At 42.9% G+C, this 22,459-nt stretch overlaps 1 protein-coding gene across 1 annotated transcript in view; it reads right to left on the bottom strand.

Annotated features, from left to right (window-relative positions):
* Positions 1–22,459, bottom strand: part of LOC126198963 (lipase 3-like) — a 202,432-nt gene that overhangs the window by 57,250 nt on the left and 122,723 nt on the right. The window contains exon 5 of the mRNA XM_049935613.1: positions 15,018–15,149. Coding sequence (XP_049791570.1) covers positions 15,018–15,149 — 132 coding nt within the window. The remainder of the gene's footprint in view (positions 1–15,017; positions 15,150–22,459) is intronic.

The following is a 22,459-nucleotide window of genomic DNA, read 5'->3' as shown; positions in this document are numbered from 1 at the left end:
AGACAAATCTTTTCTACTGCAAGCTCTTTGCCTTCCATATTATGAGAGGTGACAGTATGGACCAAAACAAGACAAAAACCAGTAAACATGGTCTATAAGTGTATACCTTAAGAGCTATGATCAATTGTGTATATTCTGTATTTGACAGGCCCGTCTTGATCACAAATTTTTTTTTTTTTACTGACAGGTTTCGGCTACTGCCATCTCCAGATCATAAAATATTCTGATGTGGTATCAACGTCAAACTCAAACATGTAGGTAGATAGCAAATAAAAAAAATATGATCACTGACTCATTTTCAGACTTTATGTCTTCAATTGAAAAATTGTGAATATTCGCTACTGTGAAACTGAACAGGTACTCATAGCTCCAAAGATATGCACTTTGGAGCCTATGTTTACTGGACTTTTCTGCTTCTAATGATCGTTCCTATCATATCCCTAAATACTGACACCTTGTGTTATACAGGGGATGGACAACAACTGTGTCTCAGTCCCTTTCTATTTTGTATCTCTTTCACGGGTTTCGGCTCTGAGAACTGCCGTCTGGGTTCTCCACAGTTTTTGATAATATTTCGATCCCTGTATTTTATACCTGCTATCATCAGGGACGTAAGGACTTCATATTTGGAGTTCCGATGTATCACCATGTGACTTCCCAATGTTGGGTGTCCCAAGTAGGTCGTTACGTGGAAAAACATTCAGTGACTCTTTCTTCTTGTGAAGGGAAGTAAAAGCTGCCTATTCAATGGAAAAATGCGCTTCCCTTGAATGGAACAGTACAGATAAATAACATATTTGAATCTTTATTAGCCCGCATCTCGTGGTCGTGCGGTAGCGTTCTCGCTTAACACGCCCGGGTTCCCGGGTTCGATTCCCGGCGGGGTCAGGGATTTTCTCTGCCTCGTGATGGCTGGGTGTTGTGTGCTGTCCTTAGGTTAGTTAGGTTTAAGTAGTTCTAAGTTCTAGGGGACTGATGACCATAGACGTTAAGTCCCATAGTGCTCAGAGCCATTTGAACCATTTGAATCTTTATTAGTCGCCAGTAAATTTATAAAAAATACCCGTTGAAAATTAAAAAAAATGGTTCAAATGGCTCTGTGCACTATGGGACTTAACATCGGAGGTCATCAGTCCCCTAGAACTTAGAACTAGTTAAACCTAACTAACCTAAGGACGTCACACACATCCATGCCCGAGGCAGGATTCGAACCTGCGACCGTAGCGGTCGCGCGGTTCCGGACTAAAGCGCCTAGAACCGCACGGCCACCGCGGCCGGCCAAAATTATAATGAACGTCAATTTACCGGATCGTCATAGTGAGATACACGGACGTGACCAAATAAACCACGTGTGGTTGTGTGACATAAAGTCACGCAAATCAATTGGAGTACTGCACGATTGCTGTACAGGTCACTAAATAAGAAGCCATAAACTGATAAACCAGTGACTGTATTTGACTCGATTCGGGTGGAATACATCATCAGATTGTCATTGTCATGAATATCTTAGAGATTAGACGTATAAAGATAGTATATAACAAACAAAAGCTTTCATGACAGTCATTGGTTTATCAGCTGGTGGCTGCTTATTTAGTGACCAATACAGCAACTGTGCAGTACTCCAATTAACGTCTGGGAAAGCGAAGAATCGACTCTACGAAAGTGCAATCCAAAAATAAAAATAGCTTTCATCAAGAGCAAATTACTTTGTATGCAAAAATATGTTTTTATGTTTCATCGTGATTTTCAGTACGTGCTGTTATGCAGAAATTGTTATCTCTGAATTCGCATACACAGACACATACAGACGCACATATTTTACGTAAATATATATTGTTTTTTTTTTCTTCTCTCAGAGCATATTTCGCTGTTACATTCTTTTGCTTTCTTCCTTTTCAGTTGTGTGTTTCGTGCGGAATGAATGATGAGCGAGTGGCGCAAATCCCACGAGAGTTCTGCGCTGGTACGTTTTTTTTTTTTAATTTTCATTAATTTGTTTTGTATTGGTTTTTCGTTCTGCGCGCTTCGTGTATCCAGCAGAAGTCAGGTAGGTGCAGCTAAAGCACCCACCGGTGTTTGCGTAGACGTCATATTGTGCCCAGTTTACGACAATTAAACACTGACCACGAATAATGACCACCAAGACACAGTATATTTAAGTGTTGCCATTGGCTTTATTTGACCGAAACAATTGGTTACCAGAGTATTCCGCTTCTACAGGAAACAGTTACTTAAGAACAGAGCCTCATTAAAAATCGTCATAAATTCGATTTTTTTGTTTATTGCATTTTTGAAAGGTATATGCGTCTGGAGTGTGGGGGCTAAAAGGTTTTTTAGTCCATGCGTTACAAAAATTTCTACTGCCCGTTGTTCGAAGCACTATCATGGCCTCCGTGGGGCGCTCTCAGACGGAGACGACCGGCTCAGGTAGAAAACTCGCACGTTCACAAAATGATCTGCTATACTGCAGTATGCGGGCAAACATATTCGCCAGAAAAACTGTCGAATAACGTGTGCAGGCCGCCGAAAGCAGCATGTCCAGCTCAGCCAGATCTGCTTTCCGCGCCAACAAGAACGAGGGAATTGCTCTCCACGAACAATTGGAGTTAGAGGAAGGGTACCGGAATTACATACTAAACGTAAGAAAAGAAAACACATTCTTTTGGACAAATTTTGGTCAAAGCTGGTCTAAACGTAGTTTTTGGTCCGCCATATTGGTTTGCCATTTTGAATCTTGAAAATCTAATTTCAGATTTGTGTTCAGCAACACGTAGTTTTCACGCAAATTGAACAAATAACACATACAAAAGTTTTCCTAAACTTTAAAAAAGTTTTTATCGAGAAACGATTTTTCAACACTGCGATCAACAGTAAATAAAAACGGTTCAAACCTATTAACTTCTACCTTTGACCCCGAAAACATTTTTTGGGAGCTTATACCTTTAATAAACTACTGGCCATTAAAATTGCTGCACCAAGAAGAAATGCAGATGATAAACGGGTATTCATTCGACAAATATATTATACTAGAACTGACATGTGGTTACATTTTCATGCAATTTGGGTGCATTGATCCTGAGAAATCAGTACCTAGAACGACCACCTCTGGCCATAATAACGGCCTTCATACGCCTGGGCATTGAGTCAAACAGAACTTGGATGGCGTGTACAGGTACAGCTGCCCATGCAGCTTCAAAACGATACCACAGTTCATCAAGAGTAGTGACTGGCGTATTGTGACGAGCCAGTTGCTTCGGCCACCATTGACCAGACGTTTTCAATTGGTGAGAGATCTGGATAATGTGCTGGCCAGTGCAGCAGTCGAACATTTTCTGTATCCAGGCCCGTACCGGACCTGCAACATGCGGTCGTGTATTATCCTGCTGAAATGTAGGGTTTCGCAGGGATCGAATGAACGGTAGAGCCACAGGTCGTAACACTTCTGAAATGTAACGTCCACTGTTCAGAGTGCTGTCAATGTGAACAAGAGGTGACCGAGACGTGTAACTAATGGCACCCCATACCATCACGCCGGATGATATGCCAGTATGGCGATGACGGATACACGCTTCCGATGTGCGTTCACCGCGATGTCGCCAAACACGGATACGACCATCATGATACTGTAAACAGAACCTGGATTCTTCCGAAAAAATGACGTTTTGCCATTCGTGCACCCAGGTTCGTCGTTGAGTACGCCATCGCAAGCGCTCCTGTCTGTGATGCAGCGTCAAGGGTAACAGCAGCCATGGTCTCCGAGATGATAGTCCATGTTGCTGCAAACGTCGTAGAACTGTTCGTGCAGATGGTTGTTGTCTTGCAAACGTCCCCATCTGTTGACTCAGGGATCGAGACGTGGCTGCACGATCCGCTACAGCCATGCGGATAAGATGCCTGTCATCTCGACTGCTAGTGATGCCGTTGGGATCCAGCACGGCGTTCCATATTACCCTCCTGACTCCACCGATTCCATATTCTGTGGCCGTGCGGTTAAAGGCGCTGCAGTCTGGAACCGCAAGACCGCTACGGTCGCAGGTTCGAATCCTGCCTCGGGCATGGATGTTTGTGATGTCCTTAGGTTAGTTAGGTTTAACTAGTTCTAAGTTCTAGGGGACTAATGACCTCAGCAGTTGAGTCCCATAGTGCTCAGAGCCATTTTTGATTCCATATTCTACTAACAGTCATTGGATCTCGACCAACGCGAGCAGCAATGTCGCGATACGATAAACCGCAATCGTGATAGGCTACAATCCAACCTTTATCAAAGTCGGAAACGTGATGGTACGCATTTCTCCTCCTTACACGAGGCACCACAACAATGTTTCACCAGGCAACGCCGGTCAACTGCTGTTTTTGGATGAGAAATCGGTTGGAAACTTTCCTCATGTCAACACGTTGTAGGTGTCGCCACCGGCACCAACCTTGTTTGTATGCCCTGAAAAGCTAATCATTAGCATATCACAGCATCTTCTTCCTGTCGGTTAAATTTCGCGTCTGTGGCACGTCATCTTCGTGGTGTAGCAATTTTAATGGCCAGTAGTGTACGTGGCATTTGTTGATATTAACTATTAGACCATGTCGTTACATTTAATGTTATTTCATTGTGGTTAGGTATAAGGTCCCATTAATTTAATGTAGTACCGACTATTGTTATCCAATTTTGATTTAAGTAACTTCTGCGGGGCTACACTGCATGCCGTCTGCTTACTTCAGACTCGCAGGCCCTTGATCAGACCACAAATACGGCAGCCATTTTGATTTTTTTTGTATTGAATATCTAAAATAAATTCGAAGTATGATCAATCATAATCTCGGAACAGATCCTTTGTATGTCTCAATAAAATTTCCAAACTACGTCTTTTGAGTGACAATCTAGCTTTAATCACTTTAATATAGTTTTCAAACAAATTTAAAATTTGTACGCAGGATGACGCCATGCCCAATAACCCGCTTTCGTAGCCAAGGTTACTAATGCATCCTGTGCGGTGGCGCTCGATCCGGAGGTAAGCCTGTTCGAATCCTGACGCGGAAGAAATTTTCGCTGCCAGTATTTGGGCGGCAAGCGGAGGAAGGGAGTGTGCCGGTTGGCACGTCCTTGCCTATCCATAGGTTTCTGGCAGTCCACAGGCTGCGTGTCGTGCATGGCCGCGAGGACGGTGGTGGCACCCAAGACTGTTGTAACGTGGGGGACCGCGGTGCGATAATAAGTAAGTGCGGGCTGCGCGTGGGACATGTCGTAACGGAACGTATGTGTAACAAGTGCGACTGCGGCTGTCGGTGTTCTGTGATTGAAGTGGAAATTTGCAGTGATTACTGAGGTTAAGTCTGTGGAGACTTTGGGCCACTGCCTTCAGAGATGAACGAGGCCCACATAGCATGGACATGATGGTATGTTGCTTTTCATGGAACGTGGTAGATGGGAGCAGTTACCTGTTCTGTAGTACGGATGGGCCGAGTCAGAGAACTGTTACGTGCGAGGCTATCTGAGTAATTACGTATGGAAGGGAATTTGCTGCTCTGAACTGACATTATTCATTGCTTGTTGTCACTGGTTTTTACTGCAAACTCATGGACGGTTTAGCTTGTCTTCACCTTGTAGCCCCCTAAGCATTATACGAGTAGAACTCATGTAACGGAACAGACATGGTTCAAGTGGCTCTGAGCACTATGGTACTTAACTTCTGAGGTCATCAGTCCCCTAGAACTTAGAACTACTTAAACCTAACTAACCTAAGGACATCACAAACATCCATGCCCGAGGCAGGATTCGAAACCTGCGACCGTAGCGGTGTCGCGGTTCCAGACTGTAGCGCCTAGAACCGCTCGGCCACTGCGGAAGGCCGGAACAGACGTTATTGGTCATTGTTTGCGTATGGGGTTAGTGCGTATGCTTTCGTGCGACTGTAAATTCCATAGTACGGTGATGTGGAGACTGGGCTACGACGATTTTTTGGTATTAAATCATTTTCACGTAACTGTGGAGTACTAACTGTGTCATCGGAGCTCACGTGAATTTTTCTGCATCTTTCTGGGCATCAGGAACTGTATCGCTTAATGCCTCCGTTTCAGATGAATCTTAGGTGTGGTAACTACCTGTTATCTGTGTGGAGAGTAAGCAGAAAGGCCCGAACAAGTAACGGCGGTTAGATGATTGGAAATGTACCTTGCTGATGACAAAACATGCATGTGTATGAGCCACTTCCCCGATGTTTGCTAGTTATATAAATGTTTGTTTTGTATCTTGATGATCCTTATGTCCTATATTAATGTGCTTTAAATTTATTAATGAATGAATTAGATTGTAGTTTTAGATTCTAGTAATGCTATTGTTGGCTTCAAATTTTAGTAAAGCTCTTACTAATATTAAGTGAAAATCTTCAAATAAGAGTGCAGGGGGCCCTCTGTAGAAAATTATGATATAGAGATGTGTGGATATAGAACGACTGGGAGTACGTGGAAGGTTCACACTAAAATCTGTGTTGCAGTAATTCTGAGCTAAGCTCGTTTTGGAGCCATATACGTCCCGTTAGTATTACAGGTTTGTATTATCACTGCAAAATATCGGATAACTTGTATGTCTGGAAATAAGTGTTAGGGAAACCGTGTGCTGTTGCTTTCGAATTTAAGAGAAAATGAAGCATAATGAACTTTGAAACTTCCTGGCAGATTAAAACTGTGTGCCTGACCGAGACTCGAACTCGGGACCTTTGCCTTTCGCGGGCAAGTAGTTGAAGTCACACGACACAGGTGTTTCACCAGACTACGTGTCAATGTCCTATATTAACTTCCATACTTCTCCACAGTGTCCCATGAATTGATGGCATTTGACATTGTGGATGGTGATTCGTCGGTCGAATGGGGACGCTGAGCCCGTCGCTACCCTTGGTGCTATACAAAAGGATTTGGATTTCACCCTCTCCCTTCGCCTGCAACTCGTGGTTGAGTGGCTAGCGTTGCTGCCTCTGGATCATGGGGTCCCGGGTTCGATTTCAGGCCGGGTTGGGGATTTTCTCTGCCTGGGGACTCCGTGTTTGTGTTGTCCTTATCATTTCATCATCATCATCATTTGTGACAGCGTCTAGATTGAATTGTGAAAAAAACATGGACTGTGTAAGAATTGGGACTTTGTACGGACGCTGATGACCGCGCAGTTGAGCGCCCCACAAACCAAAAATCATCATCTACCCTCTCCCTTGTGTCATCATCATCATCATCATCATCCAACACAAACATGAATCAACACTAAACACACACATCCATTACACTCAACCACACTCAACAAATACAAAAAGACACAACCTTCATACATCCCCAAGAGCGCCCACACCTGGGGCCAAGGGGTTGGGGAGGGGGGGCACCCTGCTCCCCCCCTCCATCCAGCTCTCAGGATGTTATTTTTTTGAGAAAAGACTGAAAATTTGGCAGTACGCTTGTATGTAACAGGGCCTGCTTACTAGTCGCCATGCGTCTCCCAAAATATTAAAAATACTCCATGCCCCACATCTTGGCCCCTCCGCTACAAATTAGTAGAAACTATCATATGGACGCTATTGTACATCTCAGAGGAAGAAACCCCTTTCGGAATAGAGTGAATAATATTGTAATTTCAAAACTGTTGAGCCTTAGGTGGTCACATGTTGACGTATACGGCATTTTCTGTCAGTCACCCTGTGGACGCATGCCATGGAGGCCGTACTTCCTGTTCTGGCGTGATTTGAAAATTTGTGCAGCTATAGATTTCTGTTTGTGAGTTTTCGATACACGCTGTGGTACAGGCTCTCATCATTCCTCGTAGCCAGGACACCTAGAAAGGTTATCAGTTGAACTTTCTGTACCTTCACAGTAGATGGTGTTAACAAGGGTCGAACCACAGCGGTAATAACTGGGAAACGAGCTCGGAAGTCGACGGGACGACTACATACACAGGGGTTGGACAGAAATACGGAGACACTGCGAGAAATGCATGCTAGAACATAAATGCAGACGGTAGCGAAGCCTGCAAGTTGCACTGTTGTATTTGACCGCGAACGACACCTGTGAATTGTCCTCAGTACCTGTCGTGACCAGGACAGTGTTCTGTGTAGCTGGGAGTACATTATGTCGGAGCTATGTGAATCCGAACGTGGGCAAATTGTTGGTGTTCGTATGGTGTGTGCTTCCGTAATTAAGTGAATCGAAGAGTTTGGTATTTCAAGAGGCACCGCATCGAATATTTATGCTGCATGTATCGGGAAAGCAGGAAAACATCGTCTGCTAAGTCACAACGCGGACGAAGGTGTGTATTGAGTGATAGTGGCAGACGAACAGTAAAGAGGATTGTGACTAAAAATAAGATGAAACAGCTGCAAAAATCACTTCAGAACTCAATGCCGCACTAGCGACCTCTGTCAGTACCAAAACAACTCAGAGGCAGCTCCATAATCTTGGGAATAGCAGGGCGAGCTGGAATTCCAAAACCACATCCACATCTACATCTACATTTATACTCCGCAAGCCACCCAACGGTGTGCGGCGGAGGGCACTTAACGTGCCACTGTAATTACCTCCCTTTCCTGTTCCAGTCGCGAATGGTTCGCGGGAAGAACGACTGCCAGAAAGCCTCCGTGCGCGCTCGAATCTCTCTAATTTTACATTCGTGATATCCTCGGGAAGTATAAGCAATATATTCGATACCTCATCCAGAAACGCACCCACTCGAAACCTGGACAGCAAGCTACACCGCGATGCAGAGCGCCTCTCTTGCAGAATCTGCCACTTGAGTTTGCTAAACATCTCCGTAACGCTACCACGCTTACCAAATAACCCTGTGACGTAACGCGCCACTCTTCTTTGGATCTTCTCTATCTCCTCTGTCAACCCGACCTGGTACGGATCCCACACTGATGAGCAATACTCAAGTATAGGTCGAACGAGTGTTTTGTAAGCCACCTCCTTTGTTGATGGACTACATTTTCTACGGACTCTCCCAATGAATCTCAACCTGGCACCCGCCTTACCAACAATTTTATATGATCATTCCACTTCAAATTGTTCCGCACGCATACTCCCAGATATTTTACAGAAGTAACTGCTACCAGTGTTTGTTCCGCTATCATATAATCATACAATAAAGGATCCTTCTTTCTATGTATTCGTAATACATTATATTTATCTATGTTAAGGGTCAGTTGCCACTCCCTGCACCAAGTGGCTATCCGCTGCAGAGATTCCTGCATTTCGCTGCTATTTTCTAATGCTGCAACTTCTCTGTGTACTACAGCATCATCCGCGAAAAGCCGACACTATCTACGCGATGCAAATGACCGTAAGAGGAAAATTTAGTACCGAAACCATGAAACCTGGACTACCGAGCAATGGAAAAGAGTAATTCGTTCGAATGAGTCTTGTTTTACACAGTTTCCTACGTCGCGAGAGTGAAGTGTAGCGAAGGTTCCGTGATGATCTGAACAGCAATATTGTGGTATTCCATGGACCCCATGTATGCGCGCTGACTGCGTAGGTGCGGCAGGGCTCGAGCACCCACATACATAATATTTTAGGTGTGCCGCACCCACAGAATTTTTAGTTTGATAAAAACAAAATAAAATAAATATTTCTCACTTGCTTTTATCAGGAGGTAATGAACTACTAAAACACTGAGATGGAAGTTAAAATTTCTGATCGCTAAAACATATCTGCCTGTTTCAGACGTCTTTGTGCAGAGACAACCAAGCAACACACTCCCCCGTTCCTTGCCTTTCTCTGTTCAAGTCAGAGGCACTCCCCAGAATAAGACTCGCACCACGCTGTGAATAGAATCCGGTCTTTTCGGCTTGCCTTACAAGTGACATGCTATAACACGCCCAGTACATTGGTCAACAACAGAATAATCCGAGATACAAGGAGGCCGATTGTTACAGACTACCTCTTGTTCAGATGCAGCGTCGATACAAGTTTTAAGAAGCAATGTCATTGGCTACAACATTGGCAAACAAATGCGACATTCTAATGGCTGTTTCCACATCATTGTAGCGAAGTAAAAGAGCAAATTTGTTGATATGCAGAATGTTAACTATTTCTTCAAAAATATTTTCCCAAAATTTACAAATTCTGCTTTCGACGAAGAGATTCACAATGCAGTGGTAATTCTTCAAAATGAATATGAGGAGGATTTATCTAGAAAATTCTCCAGCCCAAAAAAGGTCTGAAGAAAGAAATAGCCTCATTAACCTCGGTAACTGATTAACAAAACTATTAGTAAAAGTGAATTCAATCGTAGCTGTAGCATCCAAGATTAAAATTTCACCTGTTTTTAACTACCCCTGCTACTGTTTCTTCGACTGAACGCATATTTTTGAAGTCCATACTCTATATGTGGAATTCTGTGATCCAAGACAGAGTTAGCGGACTCAGCCTCCACAGTATCCGAAGTGACACCAGAGAAATAATCAATACCTTCCGCCACAGAAGGTACACTTGATGATCCAGTTTTACTAGAGATCAAGGTGAGTACAGTGAGATTTTATAAGTACAAATCAATCAAATAACAGATAGAACTATAGGCCTATGCTTATTGATACTGACTGTCACTCACTATAATGTGTTACATTTTTAATAACGTTTATCGCTATTAATAATTTTTGTTTAATACTTTCAATATAGTACACGAATGATCTCTTTATTTGTATTACATGGGATTTTACAACACGCTCCATTAAATTTCTGTTTCTACCTGCTGTAATGAAAGTTACGTTAGTTAATGGTAGGCTATACATTTTATGTTAGGGGGCCAGGATTTTTATTTTGGCAGGAGGGCCCGTATCGCGCACGTTGGGTCTCTGGGTCTGTGGGTTCGTCCACGTACATCTGAAGCCGAGTTTGCTATTAAGCCAGCTGTGTTTCCGACTGAGCTAGGGCAGTCTCAGAGTATGCCTATAGCATCGGTATATTTTACGTTATCACAGCACTGAACTTTATGACACAGGCAATGATCATGAAAGATTATAAATGATAAACATTTTAAAAAATATCGAGAGTTCCACACTACATCCCGCCATTGATAAGCACCCGCAGAAGTTTTGGAAAGATGGCACCCTCCCCATGCTTACTCGGCATAGTCGCATCACTGCAAAGGATTATAGGACAATTTTGGCTGATCAGGGCCATCCCATGACTGAATGTTTATTTCTCATTAGTGACGCTGTGTTCCAAGAGGACAGGGCCCCGGTTCACACAGCTCGCATCGTCCAGCACTCGTTGTGTTATCACGAGGGGGAATTATCGCACCTCATCTGGCCACCACAGTCATCAGACCTCAGAATTATTGAGCCTTTGTACTTTATGGTCTAGTTTGGAGAGAACAGTACGTCAGTGATAGACACCTCCATCATCGTTACCTGAAATTTCCATTATTTTGTAGGAAGAATGGTATAATATTCCCTCGAAATCCATAAAGGACCTGTATTTATCCACTCAGAGAGAACTTGATATTTTGAATGCTGAGGGGTTTCCTACAACGTATTAGTCGTGATACTGTGTTGTGGTTTTCGTGTTACCATATTTTTGTCCAACCCCTGTATGTAATCTCCGCCACCAAGAATGAAGGCTCATTTTTTGACAATGCCAGCTTTCGAAACGTCAGGAAAATCTTCCAACAAAAGTCAGCCCAAGATTGCAAGACAAAAAACACAACAAAATATTATTTATTACTTCTGTTATTACGTCATCATATTCGCATAAAGTTACTCCAGCGAAGACGTTGAAAGAGTTATACATGATGCAGCTTCATACTCGTTGAAATTGTTAAATTTTTAGTTGATTTTTACTATATAGTTATCGATAGTACAGTCGTTATTACTCTTTGCTATGTGATATTCGCCTTCCGTTCGTCATCTTCTTTTTCTATCGTAGAGTGACCTTAACCCTTTCCTGTCTGGACGTCTCTGCCGTTACAGACAAAACTCTTTCGCTGTGTCAGTTCAATAATCTGCTCACACAGAGAGAGAGAGAGAGAGAGAGAGAGAGAGAGAGAGAGGCTGTCGTAACGGTATATTGTTAATCTCATCATGGGAGTGTATAGGCTCTGTTGACGTGAAAGAATATCAATAATTGTGATCAGGAGCGGTTGCAACGCGCGGGGCGGGGGGGGGGGGGGGGGCGGGGGGGGGCGGGGGGTGGTGGTTATGGGGGCTATAGCCTCCCTCCCCCCTCCAATGCAGTATCTTATTACACTGGATAAAATGACTTCAGAAATCAGCGATTATATTACTTCAGCAAATTCAATAATTTTTTTATAATTATGTAGCAATATAGGTTGCAATGTATTTAACTTAAAATGGGCGTCTTATTATTTATTAATATACATTGGATGTGTGTTAATGTACCACTTACAATAATCAAGAAAGCTAAATATGCGAGGTATGCCTGCCAACACAAATTGCTGACCTCAGACAAAAACTTCAAAATCGTCGGACATCTGGGTCAAATTGTATTATTTTGCCCGGGCACACACGTTCTGTAGACGCGTTGCAGTGCTGGGAACGCCAGCGGGCGCGTGCCACCTACCGAACAGTAGATATAAGCTACAGACGAGAATAATAGGAATTTGTGAAAGCGCATTATAGAGCCGTTCATGTTCAAACGTAGTACGCGTTTGCAGTAAGGAATATAAACGTAAATTAAGTCCGTTTTAATACAGCTCAATGAGTAGAAAGCTAATGACATTTAAACTATTCAGTTGTTGGTGGGCGGGGGGAGTCGGGGTACATACGATCGCCGATTGTTGGCGGCTTCTCATTGTCTCAATAAAGAAATATGGAAAATACAGGGTGTTCCAAAACGATCTTTACAACTTTGATCATAGATATTTCAGAAACGCGTTAAAAAGTAATTATTTATTTATATATACATGAATTTACAGGGCATTGACATTTGACAGTTGGCAACAGAAACTAAAACATTGCATGGAAACAAGCGTCCTGTTCATAGTGCTGTGGAATGTTGGAAAAAAACCGCAAATTGACATTCCTAAGAAGAACAACAACACTAAAAATGCAAGAGGAGCGTAATATGTAATAAATTGTCCACGCAACCTGCCACTGATGATGCCTTGCAGAAAATAAAGGCGAAACGCGTATGGCACTAAAATTGTGTTTTATTCAGTTGCTGTCAGACGGTCCATAAGTAAAAATTATCAGTATACCGTAATATTACACGCAACTGAGGAAGACAGGACTACAAAAGTTGAATCTGATGTTGCTTGGGCTACAGAATTGGAACCGTCGCAGGCTTGTGCATCTACAGTCTACAATTTCGACAACACAAAACAATTGGCAAGGGTCCTATCTCCTTAATTTTAAATAATACTACCTTCATGTTACTGAGATTTTTTATTAGCAGTCATTAGTTTGATTAAGTAAGATTAGCGATTTATGTTTAATCGATAACTAATAGTAAGAATAGGACTGGTTGAAAACATTAAAAGTGAGGCCATTTTTAAAGACGCCATTCATGTATGAGGTAAAACATTTTTTGCACAAACCAGCATTGTTTAATTAATTTGTACCGTAAAATAACACTTTATTGTTGTATTTTTTTTTACTAAAACTGCCCATACGTATTTTTGGTAATAATAATATCAAAATATCAAAATTATTCAAAGCTTCCTTTCTCAACAATATCTACTAACTTTCAATAATAGTCTATAAACATGTGAAAACATTTCTGCAGTTTCTAAAAGCTTTTCAGACTACCAGAAGAAAGCTTGTAGGCCTGCAATAAGTAAAGTGATGCGGAATCTTTACTGGTTTTGCTGTTATTAATCTGACTGCGACCGACTGACGGCACAGGATGGAACCAACCAACGATCTTCATTGACATAGGTCGCTAATACCGTGTCAAATTTTGAAGTCTTGTAAATAAAGGCCACTAAATTAAGAGAAACAGATTTTACATATATTTGGACTCATAAATACCGTTTACGGATTGGTTTCACAAACAGAGTTACCGAGTCTAAACTGTATCTTGTTAGTCCGATTCCCTAGTCCTGAATTAGTAGAAGTAGGGAGACTTTGCCCAGTAGTCACTTGTTCCAGGCTGCCGGGAACATTAGGTAGCTAAAACACTGTCTCGAGTAGCCTCTGTTGTCTGCTTTCTTATTCTTTACTGCTTCACTGTTCTGAGTCTTTTTTTCCTTGTCATCACTGTACGGAATTGCTCCAGTTATTACCTTCATTAAGCATGTCAATACATCATTTCAATTCTGTTTACCAAGGGCGCCCATACGAATGTTTGTAGGGGGAAACACATATGTTTTGGGGATGTCCGGATACTTTTGATCACATAGTGTATGTAACTATTCGCCCAGCGACTTCTGTAGCCGAGGTGACAGTCATTTTGTGATAGTGCTGCATCAGATTTCCTTGTGAAGTGTTTACATTGAGCAGGTACAAAAATTTATGAAGGCATACCAATTTACTCAAAGGAAATGAGCAATATTGTTCTTACGCATAGCATTTTGTTTTTAAGCTGAAATATATAATTTCCGACACAAAAGGCAGGCAAACTGTCTTCGGAACGATAATAATTTCCGAAAGCAACCGCTCTCTTCCCTAGCGACTTAACACTGTCGTCTGCTCTAGCCCCAGTGTGGCGGTTCCATAAGGAACACTGGTGTCGAAACCTTCCACATATGGACCTTGACAGGGCTACGTATAGCGCCGCCACCTATCGGAACTTCATGAAACCATAGGGACTGAAGCGGGAATATTACATTTTGTTCGACTACCAAATAGGCATTTTTTCGACCGAAACTGGCCGAGAAAAAATATGGTGCATTTGTTATTGGGTGCTGCCAGTGCCTCCAGTCGGTGACATTTGGAACTTATTCTGAAATTCTGCATCCAAAGTTTATGGGGTTTCAGGAGAAGGTACCCGTTGCTGTAAACTACTGTCTTTCACATCGTCGCAGGAATATCGCACCGAAATTAGTGAGACGTATGAGAAATAGGTCACGAGAGAGTCATTTGTTTGGCACTCACGTGGTCGTCCTCGAGGTCGCTGAAGCCGGCCAGCACGGAGTAGGCGACGACGGCGGGCAGCAGCGTGGCCGGGTGGCTCACCGGCAGGCTGAGCGGCGGCGTGCGCCCTTTCAGCAGCGCCCTCGACGCCACCTGCCGCACGCCCAACACATACAGTCACTGAAATCAACTTAACACAAAAATTTAAAATTAATTTTAAAGAGCATCCGCATTCGACAGATTAATCTAACAAAGTGAAATGCTTCTTCTCCGCCGACCTCAGAGCTGCCTATGTGTGGCCCAGTGCCCCAATCACGGACGCAACGAGAGAGCACGCACTCTTCAGGCGGTTTAAGAAAAAGAACAATGACGCGACAGTGCCACGACCGTCCCATGATTACAACGTGAGGCCCTCGAGAAAGACAGGCCGCGGCGTGTACGTCACAGAACGTGACACTGCAGGTCTTACGAGAGACAGCAGCCGTCTCCGGCGGGGAGCGAGTAACTGTTTCAGGCGGAACTTCCTGGCAGATTAAAACTGCGTGGCGGACCGAGACTCGAACTCCCGAGTTTTAATCTGCCAGGAAGTTTCATATCAGCGCACACTCCGCTGCAGAGTGAAAATCTCATTCTGGAAACATACCCCAGGCTGTGGCTAAGCGATGTCTCCGCAATATCCTTTCTTTCAGGAGTGCTAGTTCTGCAAGGTTCGCAGGAGAGCTTCTGTAAAGTTTGGAAGGTAGGAGGAGAGGTACTGGCAGAAGTAAAGCTGTGAGGACGGAGCGTGAGTCGTGCTTGGGTAGCTCAGTTGGTAGAGCACTTGCCCGTGAAAGGCAAAGGTCCCGAGTTAGAGTCTCGGTCCGGCACACAGTTTTAATCTGCCAGGAAGTTTCATATCAGCGCACACTCCGCTGCAGAGTGAAAATCTCATTCTGTTTCAGGCGGGTTGAGTAATTCTTGACTGCGCGTTTAAGGGAACCACACCCTGCCTATATAACCTATGTTAATTTAGGCAAGTATTTGACCCATTTCTGAAAGCACTATTTGATGCAGAAGCTTAACAAAAAAATGTGTGTAAAATCTTATGGGACTTAACTTCTAAGGTCATCAGTGCCTAAGCTTACACACTACTTAACCTAAATTATCCTAAGGACAAACACACACACCCCTACCCGAGGAAGGACTCGAACCTCCGCCGGGACCAGCTGCACAGTCCATGACTGCAGCGCTCAGACCGCTCGGCTTATCCCGCGCCGCAGAACCTTAATATTTTTACTGTACGTTGCACGACGCTAATAGAGTCACCTGTACTAAAATCTACTTTATCCATTTTACAGTTTTTAAGAAGTACTTTTTTAAATGTATTAACAAAAAATATTATGCTTTTTGTGCAGAAAATATTTTTTTTGTGAACTTCCTAATGGGGGAATATTAATGAATGTAGTATCAGAGGTGCCTTTTTATGTTATGCAGAGTCTCTGAAAATGTCATTCATTTATCTATGATGGTTTCTGATGCCGGCCCGAGTGGCAGAGCGGTTCTAGGCGCTACAGTCTGGAACCGCGCGACCGCTACTGTCGCAGGTTGGAATCCTGCCTCGGGCATGGATGTGTGTGATGTGCTTAGGTTAGTTAGGTTTACGTAGTTCTAAGTTATAGGGGACTGATGGCCTCAAAAATTAAGTCCCATAGAGCTCAGAGCCATTTGAGCCATTTGGTTTCTGATATAATGGGGCATAAGTACTGAAAATTTTAGTTTGCGTGAAATTGACTTGAAAGAAAAAACTTTTGATATTTGTTACTTACAGTTAATTAAAACTGTCCTGCTACATCTGATGGCCCTTCTTTGGCCTCTAGCAGATCTTCCAGCTTCTTTTTCACCTTCTTAGATGTTTGTCTTGCTTTCTTGGCCATATTAGATGCAGACCTGTCTGCATCGGCTATCCTCATTTTATCGCGATGTTGCAGCCCAGTGATCATATTTTCACCAGGATTAATTCCTAGCTTTTTCAGTACCCAACACTTTCCAATATTACCACAACTGAATGTAATAACAGCATCATGAACTCGTAGTTTCATTGTAAGCGTGCCTACAAATACAGTGTTAGGAAGGCGGTTCCAAATTACGCAGTTGAAACATTCATTTGGGTTCTGTGTCTGCCCATGCTGACATTTTCTTAGAAGGTCAGGAGGAGCCAAGTCTCTGGAAATAGGTTTAATTGCTGTAATAACAGCAGCAGGAAGAGAATGTTGGTGCAAATAAGTTCTCCAGTTTCCTGAGCCCTATTGTATTTGCACCAAGAATGTTCTCCTGATGGACACAATCCATGACATGGCTTATCATCAGTAGAGTTCTTATGGAAGAATATGGCCCAAACATCTCTCTTCATTGCCTCCAGATTTTCTTTATTTCTCCTAATTGCCTGCCCATAGTATACCTGCAAGTTTTCTATAACAACTACTCGCAATCAAAAAAATGGTTCAAATGGCTCTGAGCACTATGGGACTTAACATCTATGGTCATCAGTCTCCTAGAACTTAGAGCTACTTAAACCTAACTAACCTAAGGACATCACACAACACCCAGTCATCACGAGGCAGAGAAAATCCGTGACCCCGCCGGGAATCGAACCCGGGAACCCGGGCGCGGGAAGCGAGAACGCTACCGCACGACCACGAGCTGCGGACTACTCGCAATCACACTTGCACAAAACTAACCTCGTGTTTGAAAGCGTGTTGTTTACAAACAGCAGAAACAAAAGAATACCGACTGTGGCATTCCAAGGATAGCCATCACATTCGCGAGTAAAAAAAAAAAAAATCCTTTGTGTCCTTTGTGTCCTTTGCTTAAATTTTGTGTGCATTTGCTGTATTTTTGACCAAATTTCTCCATCTAATCGATATCAGCATATGAAGCATCTTCGTTTTGGTGATTTCCTGTTTCCGCAATCTACATCTTTTGACGAGCTGTGCCGTGGCTTTCTGAGCTGTGGGTTGCTGATTCTCCTCCTCACACGAGAAAAAAGGTCTCCTTTTCTCCTATCCGCCTCCATATACGCGGGATGTTGCTGTGAAAATAACCATAAGACATTTATTGATACTACAGCTAATACGTTTGTCTGTAAGACAAAATATCGTCTTCTTGACTGCAGCCCCGGATCTACGATATTTCCAAACCGCATAAAAACTTGATAGCGACGACTCCCCTCCCCCTCACTCCACCCCCTCCCACTTGATCGTTTGGGATAACACGTCGAAAAATTAAAGAAATCTATTTTTAAAAAAAATTACATTTTGTACCGCACATCTTTCTGAAGAGTTTGATATATAGTACATGTTCGAAGAAATGTAAGGCATGGGAATGGGATGAGAAGTTCCGCCTTATGCAAGACACCTTTTTTCTTGGGTCTTGCATAAGGCGGAACTTCTCATCCCATTTTCTTAGTAAGCACGGAGACAACAAGAAGAACTGCACCACAAGATTATTAATGTAAGGCATGTTATTTGGTCTGTGCCAAAGTGCAATGCCTCGCCTCTTCGCACAGCATTCTTCTGTCACACGTCACTATATTTCGGTCTGTGGAATTCAAACTTGTATATTTTGTAATGGAAGCCATCAAAGCTATATTCTGAACAGAGGAAAATAAAATGTCTTGTGGTGCTTCTCCTACTCCCAGTCGGTCGGTTTGACATCCTACTGGGTGATGAACTCAAGGTAATTTGCACTCTTTATTGCCTATTAGCTAATAACTTCCTCTTTTGTGAGACATAAAACTAAATAAAGGAATCATACAACCAGCAATGAGAAGAGACGAGGAGAACAGCACTCATTTCTTCAATCCTTTGGTCCCAGCATTTTTTTCTCTCTAATCTTGCGACAATTTTACACGTCGTGCTTTCCTTTCTGCGAAAGAATCTATTAGCTCCAAGTTTGTCAAACGTTTTGCTACATGAAAACTCAAAATGTCGTTGTCTAATACTGAAAAATCTGTTAATATGAATAGTACCTAAAAGTGGTGTAGTTTCTCGATTTGATTAAGCCTATTTTGTCACTGTCTGCTAGATAAAACGAAATAGGCCTTTCTAATATTGCACCAGTTGTAACACACGCCAAATAAGGTCGACTGTTTTGGCGCAAATGGTCATTTTTATCTACTTCATTTTCATAAATAACACACGCCAAATAAGGGTGACTGTTTTGGCGCAAATGGTCATTTTTATCTACTTCATTTTCATAAATAACACGACAGAATGTAATACAAGAAGTACCAACGTCAAATGCCTATTTGGGCCAATTGCAAGAAAAAAGTTTTGTGTTAGGAAATAGTTTCACATTTCATTCACATGCTTCAGTTTCTCAGGCATGAGATCGGAAGGTAGTAAGGGTACGAAATTTTTGTATACATTTGGAACCGTCATAGTCTTCCATAAAATTTGTGTGATGAACCGTTTCTTCTTCTTCCTCGGTCCATCAAACGATCTAGTCGTCACTAACTCTGTAACTATTCCTGTAATTGTCAAAACTTATTCTCCGGTTACTTCTCTCACCCCGCCAGAATCACCGGTTTAGTATGCCGCGTTTATTCTCCGGTTAGGCGTTATTGCGTATTCGTACAACACGTTTTCAGCGCTATTCCGAGAATAGGAATTGAGAGGCTCCTAAATTTCATTTTCTTGGGTACGCAAAGAAGATAACATGTACTCTTTCTTACCTGTCATTCCTGTTAGTTATTTCCACTCTGGTTGTCTCAATCTATGGATTTCACAAATAATTATAACAACGCTAATCATTCACACACTCAGTCAACCACATAAACAAAGGGCGATTGGTATTCACCCGTTCGGGTTTATTCGACTCAGCTCGTATGGCCCTGTCCCCTTTTGTCTGCGGAAGAGTTTTGTATTCCTTAAAGCGAAACGGCATTCCCCTGGCAGAGACATCCGTACACTACGCACACATTCAAAAATCAACTTATGATTCGTTCAGAAACCAACTTAGAATGTGTTCAAAAATGTTAAGAAACTGACAGGGATGCGTTTCAAAATCATGTGAATAATCGGTAGACCAACATGCGCTGAAAGCTAGGCGCTTTGTGAAACAAGATTTCTTTCTTCAAGAGCATGAATTTGACGCCCCTGAAATTGCCGCCCGGAGAAGAGACCCCGGTTTGCCCCCCCCCCCCCCCCCCTAAATCCGGTCCTGCTTGACTGTCCCTCTCAAAAGCATGTATGTACCTACTGGTCAAGAGAATCAACTCGTGATTCACATTCGTTCTGGAATGAAACTTTCTCCCACTTTTTTTGCGTATCTACGGTAGTGTTGTAACGCAGAGAATGGTAAATAGTCCAATTTCCATTCAAACCAAAATGGTGATAATTATACTGGACGTGGAACCCTTCATTTGTAGTGGAATTTCCTTTTCGTTTCGTTGCTTTTCATTTTGTTGCACCATCTCTTACTGGGCCAAGACGAATTTTCATGTCATTGTGTACCCGTATTCTGCTCATTAGTGGCAGTGATTTGCTCTACAGAGCTCCATCATGACCGATAAGGAAATCAGCTGTTCTGTAGTCTGTATCATCTAATTCTTCACTGCTAGCTTCACTTGGGATGCTAGAAAACGCGAGTTCGTTATCATGTCATCATCTTCAAGCCATTCGGTAGTAGTTGACTGAAAATTTAGATTACTTGTGCTGACTTCAGATGATATTCTTTCGTCTTACAGGTAGTTGTGTTGGGTTGTTTGGGGGAAGAAACCAGACAGCGAAGTCATCGGTCTCATTGGATTATGGAAGGACGGGGAAGGAAGTCGGCCGTGCCCTTTCAAAGGAACCATCCCGGCATTTGCCCGGAGCGATTTAGGGAAATCACGGAAAACCTAAATCAGGATGGCCGGACGCGGGATTGAACCATCGTCCTCCTGAATGCGAGTCCAGTGTGCTATGCGCCACTTCGCTCGCTCAGAGGTAGTATTTTATGCATGTTCTAAGGAAAGAATAAAGGCAACTTACAGAACTGTTCTGCTTATGAAACTAAACTTCCGTTCATCTGGGACGTACCCTTACTTTAAAAAGAGTACTCGATTTTAGCTTTTACAGTATTTCTGTCTCAACATAAAACTGTGTGAAAATGATAATAGTTGTTACAATCTTGCTACTGTAATGCACCATTCAGAACAATGATAAATAAACTAGTTGAAAGACGGCTTGTTTGCTAAGGGGTATAAAAGACCCGTGTCAAGCATTACACGTGTAGGATTACAGAATTTATAAAATAAAATAATTACTTCGACTTGCAACTAATAACCTTTTTTCTGAGGAAAGTCAATTGTATTGCACAGGAGATAATCGAAAATAAACTTATTTTAAGATGGTTTATTGAGAAAATGAGAGGTTGGCGAGTGTCAAGGACCCATGTTATGCATCCAAGGATTAATGCAACTGAATGCAGTGTTTTCCAAATGCGCGTCTGTAATCGCGCGTTGGAGGACACCAAAGCGGCGCGCGACTTGACTACCAGGCAGGGTAGCAAGGTGTCTCTGCTGGCGCGCGACTACAGACGCGCATGTGCAAAAGCCTGCATTCAGTTATACACTGTCCAGCCACAGATGTGGCCACCTATCAAACGCATCAGTAAACGCTTTCTGCAGCACTGAAGTTAGTCAAACAGGCGGTCGTGCACGCAAATTCAAGCGGCCCGCACGATACAATTAGTGTCAGTTGTTCTCAAAGTGTAGATGATAGCGCACGTGACTGCTGTCTTTGGCTCGGGTTCGATTCTTACTACCATCCCATATCCAATTTTTGTGTCGCTCTCTTCTTCGGTTTTGGGGAAACAAACGAAGAACACGTTTTGCGACACCGTCTCTGGCCAACCGCTTGAATCTGTCAGCGAAATGACGTGATTGGCTAACTTCAATGCTAATTAACTCGGAAACGGCGCAACGTATCGTATTCTTTTCTTAAGAACTACTCCTCAGCACAACCTGCCCTGCAACAGACTTACAAGCTTTTCAGATTGTTTCTGACAACTCTGTGTGCCCTCCACTGCTAGTTCTGCCAGCTGACGTCTTTCAGTGCTTACTGCACGTTGACGTCGAATATAGGCAGTGGTAAAATGTCACTGGACCTTCTATTAAATGAGTACCAACGGAAGGGGGAGCGCCTACTTCTTGTTTCGCCACGGCGTCGCACTGCAGTCGCACCTTGTACGGCGTGCGAGACAAATTAGAAGTACTGGTATGCTGATTTAATCGAGAGTGTTTTCTGGCAGACCCATACTAATTCTCTGCACTGCTACAATAAATACAGGGTGGTCCATTGATCGTGACCGGGCCAAATATCTCACGAAATAAGCGTCAAACGAAAAAACTACAAAGTACGAAACTTGCCTAGCTTAAAGGGGGAAACCAGAAGGCGCTATGGTTGCCCGCTAGATGGCGGATATCAAATGCGTTTTTTTTT

Source organism: Schistocerca nitens, chromosome 8 (assembly GCF_023898315.1).
Source record: "Schistocerca nitens isolate TAMUIC-IGC-003100 chromosome 8, iqSchNite1.1, whole genome shotgun sequence".
NCBI lineage: Eukaryota > Metazoa > Arthropoda > Insecta > Orthoptera > Acrididae > Schistocerca > Schistocerca nitens.
The sequence above is the reverse complement of the archived record's forward strand: the minus strand, read 5'-3'. Positions and strand labels throughout refer to the sequence as shown.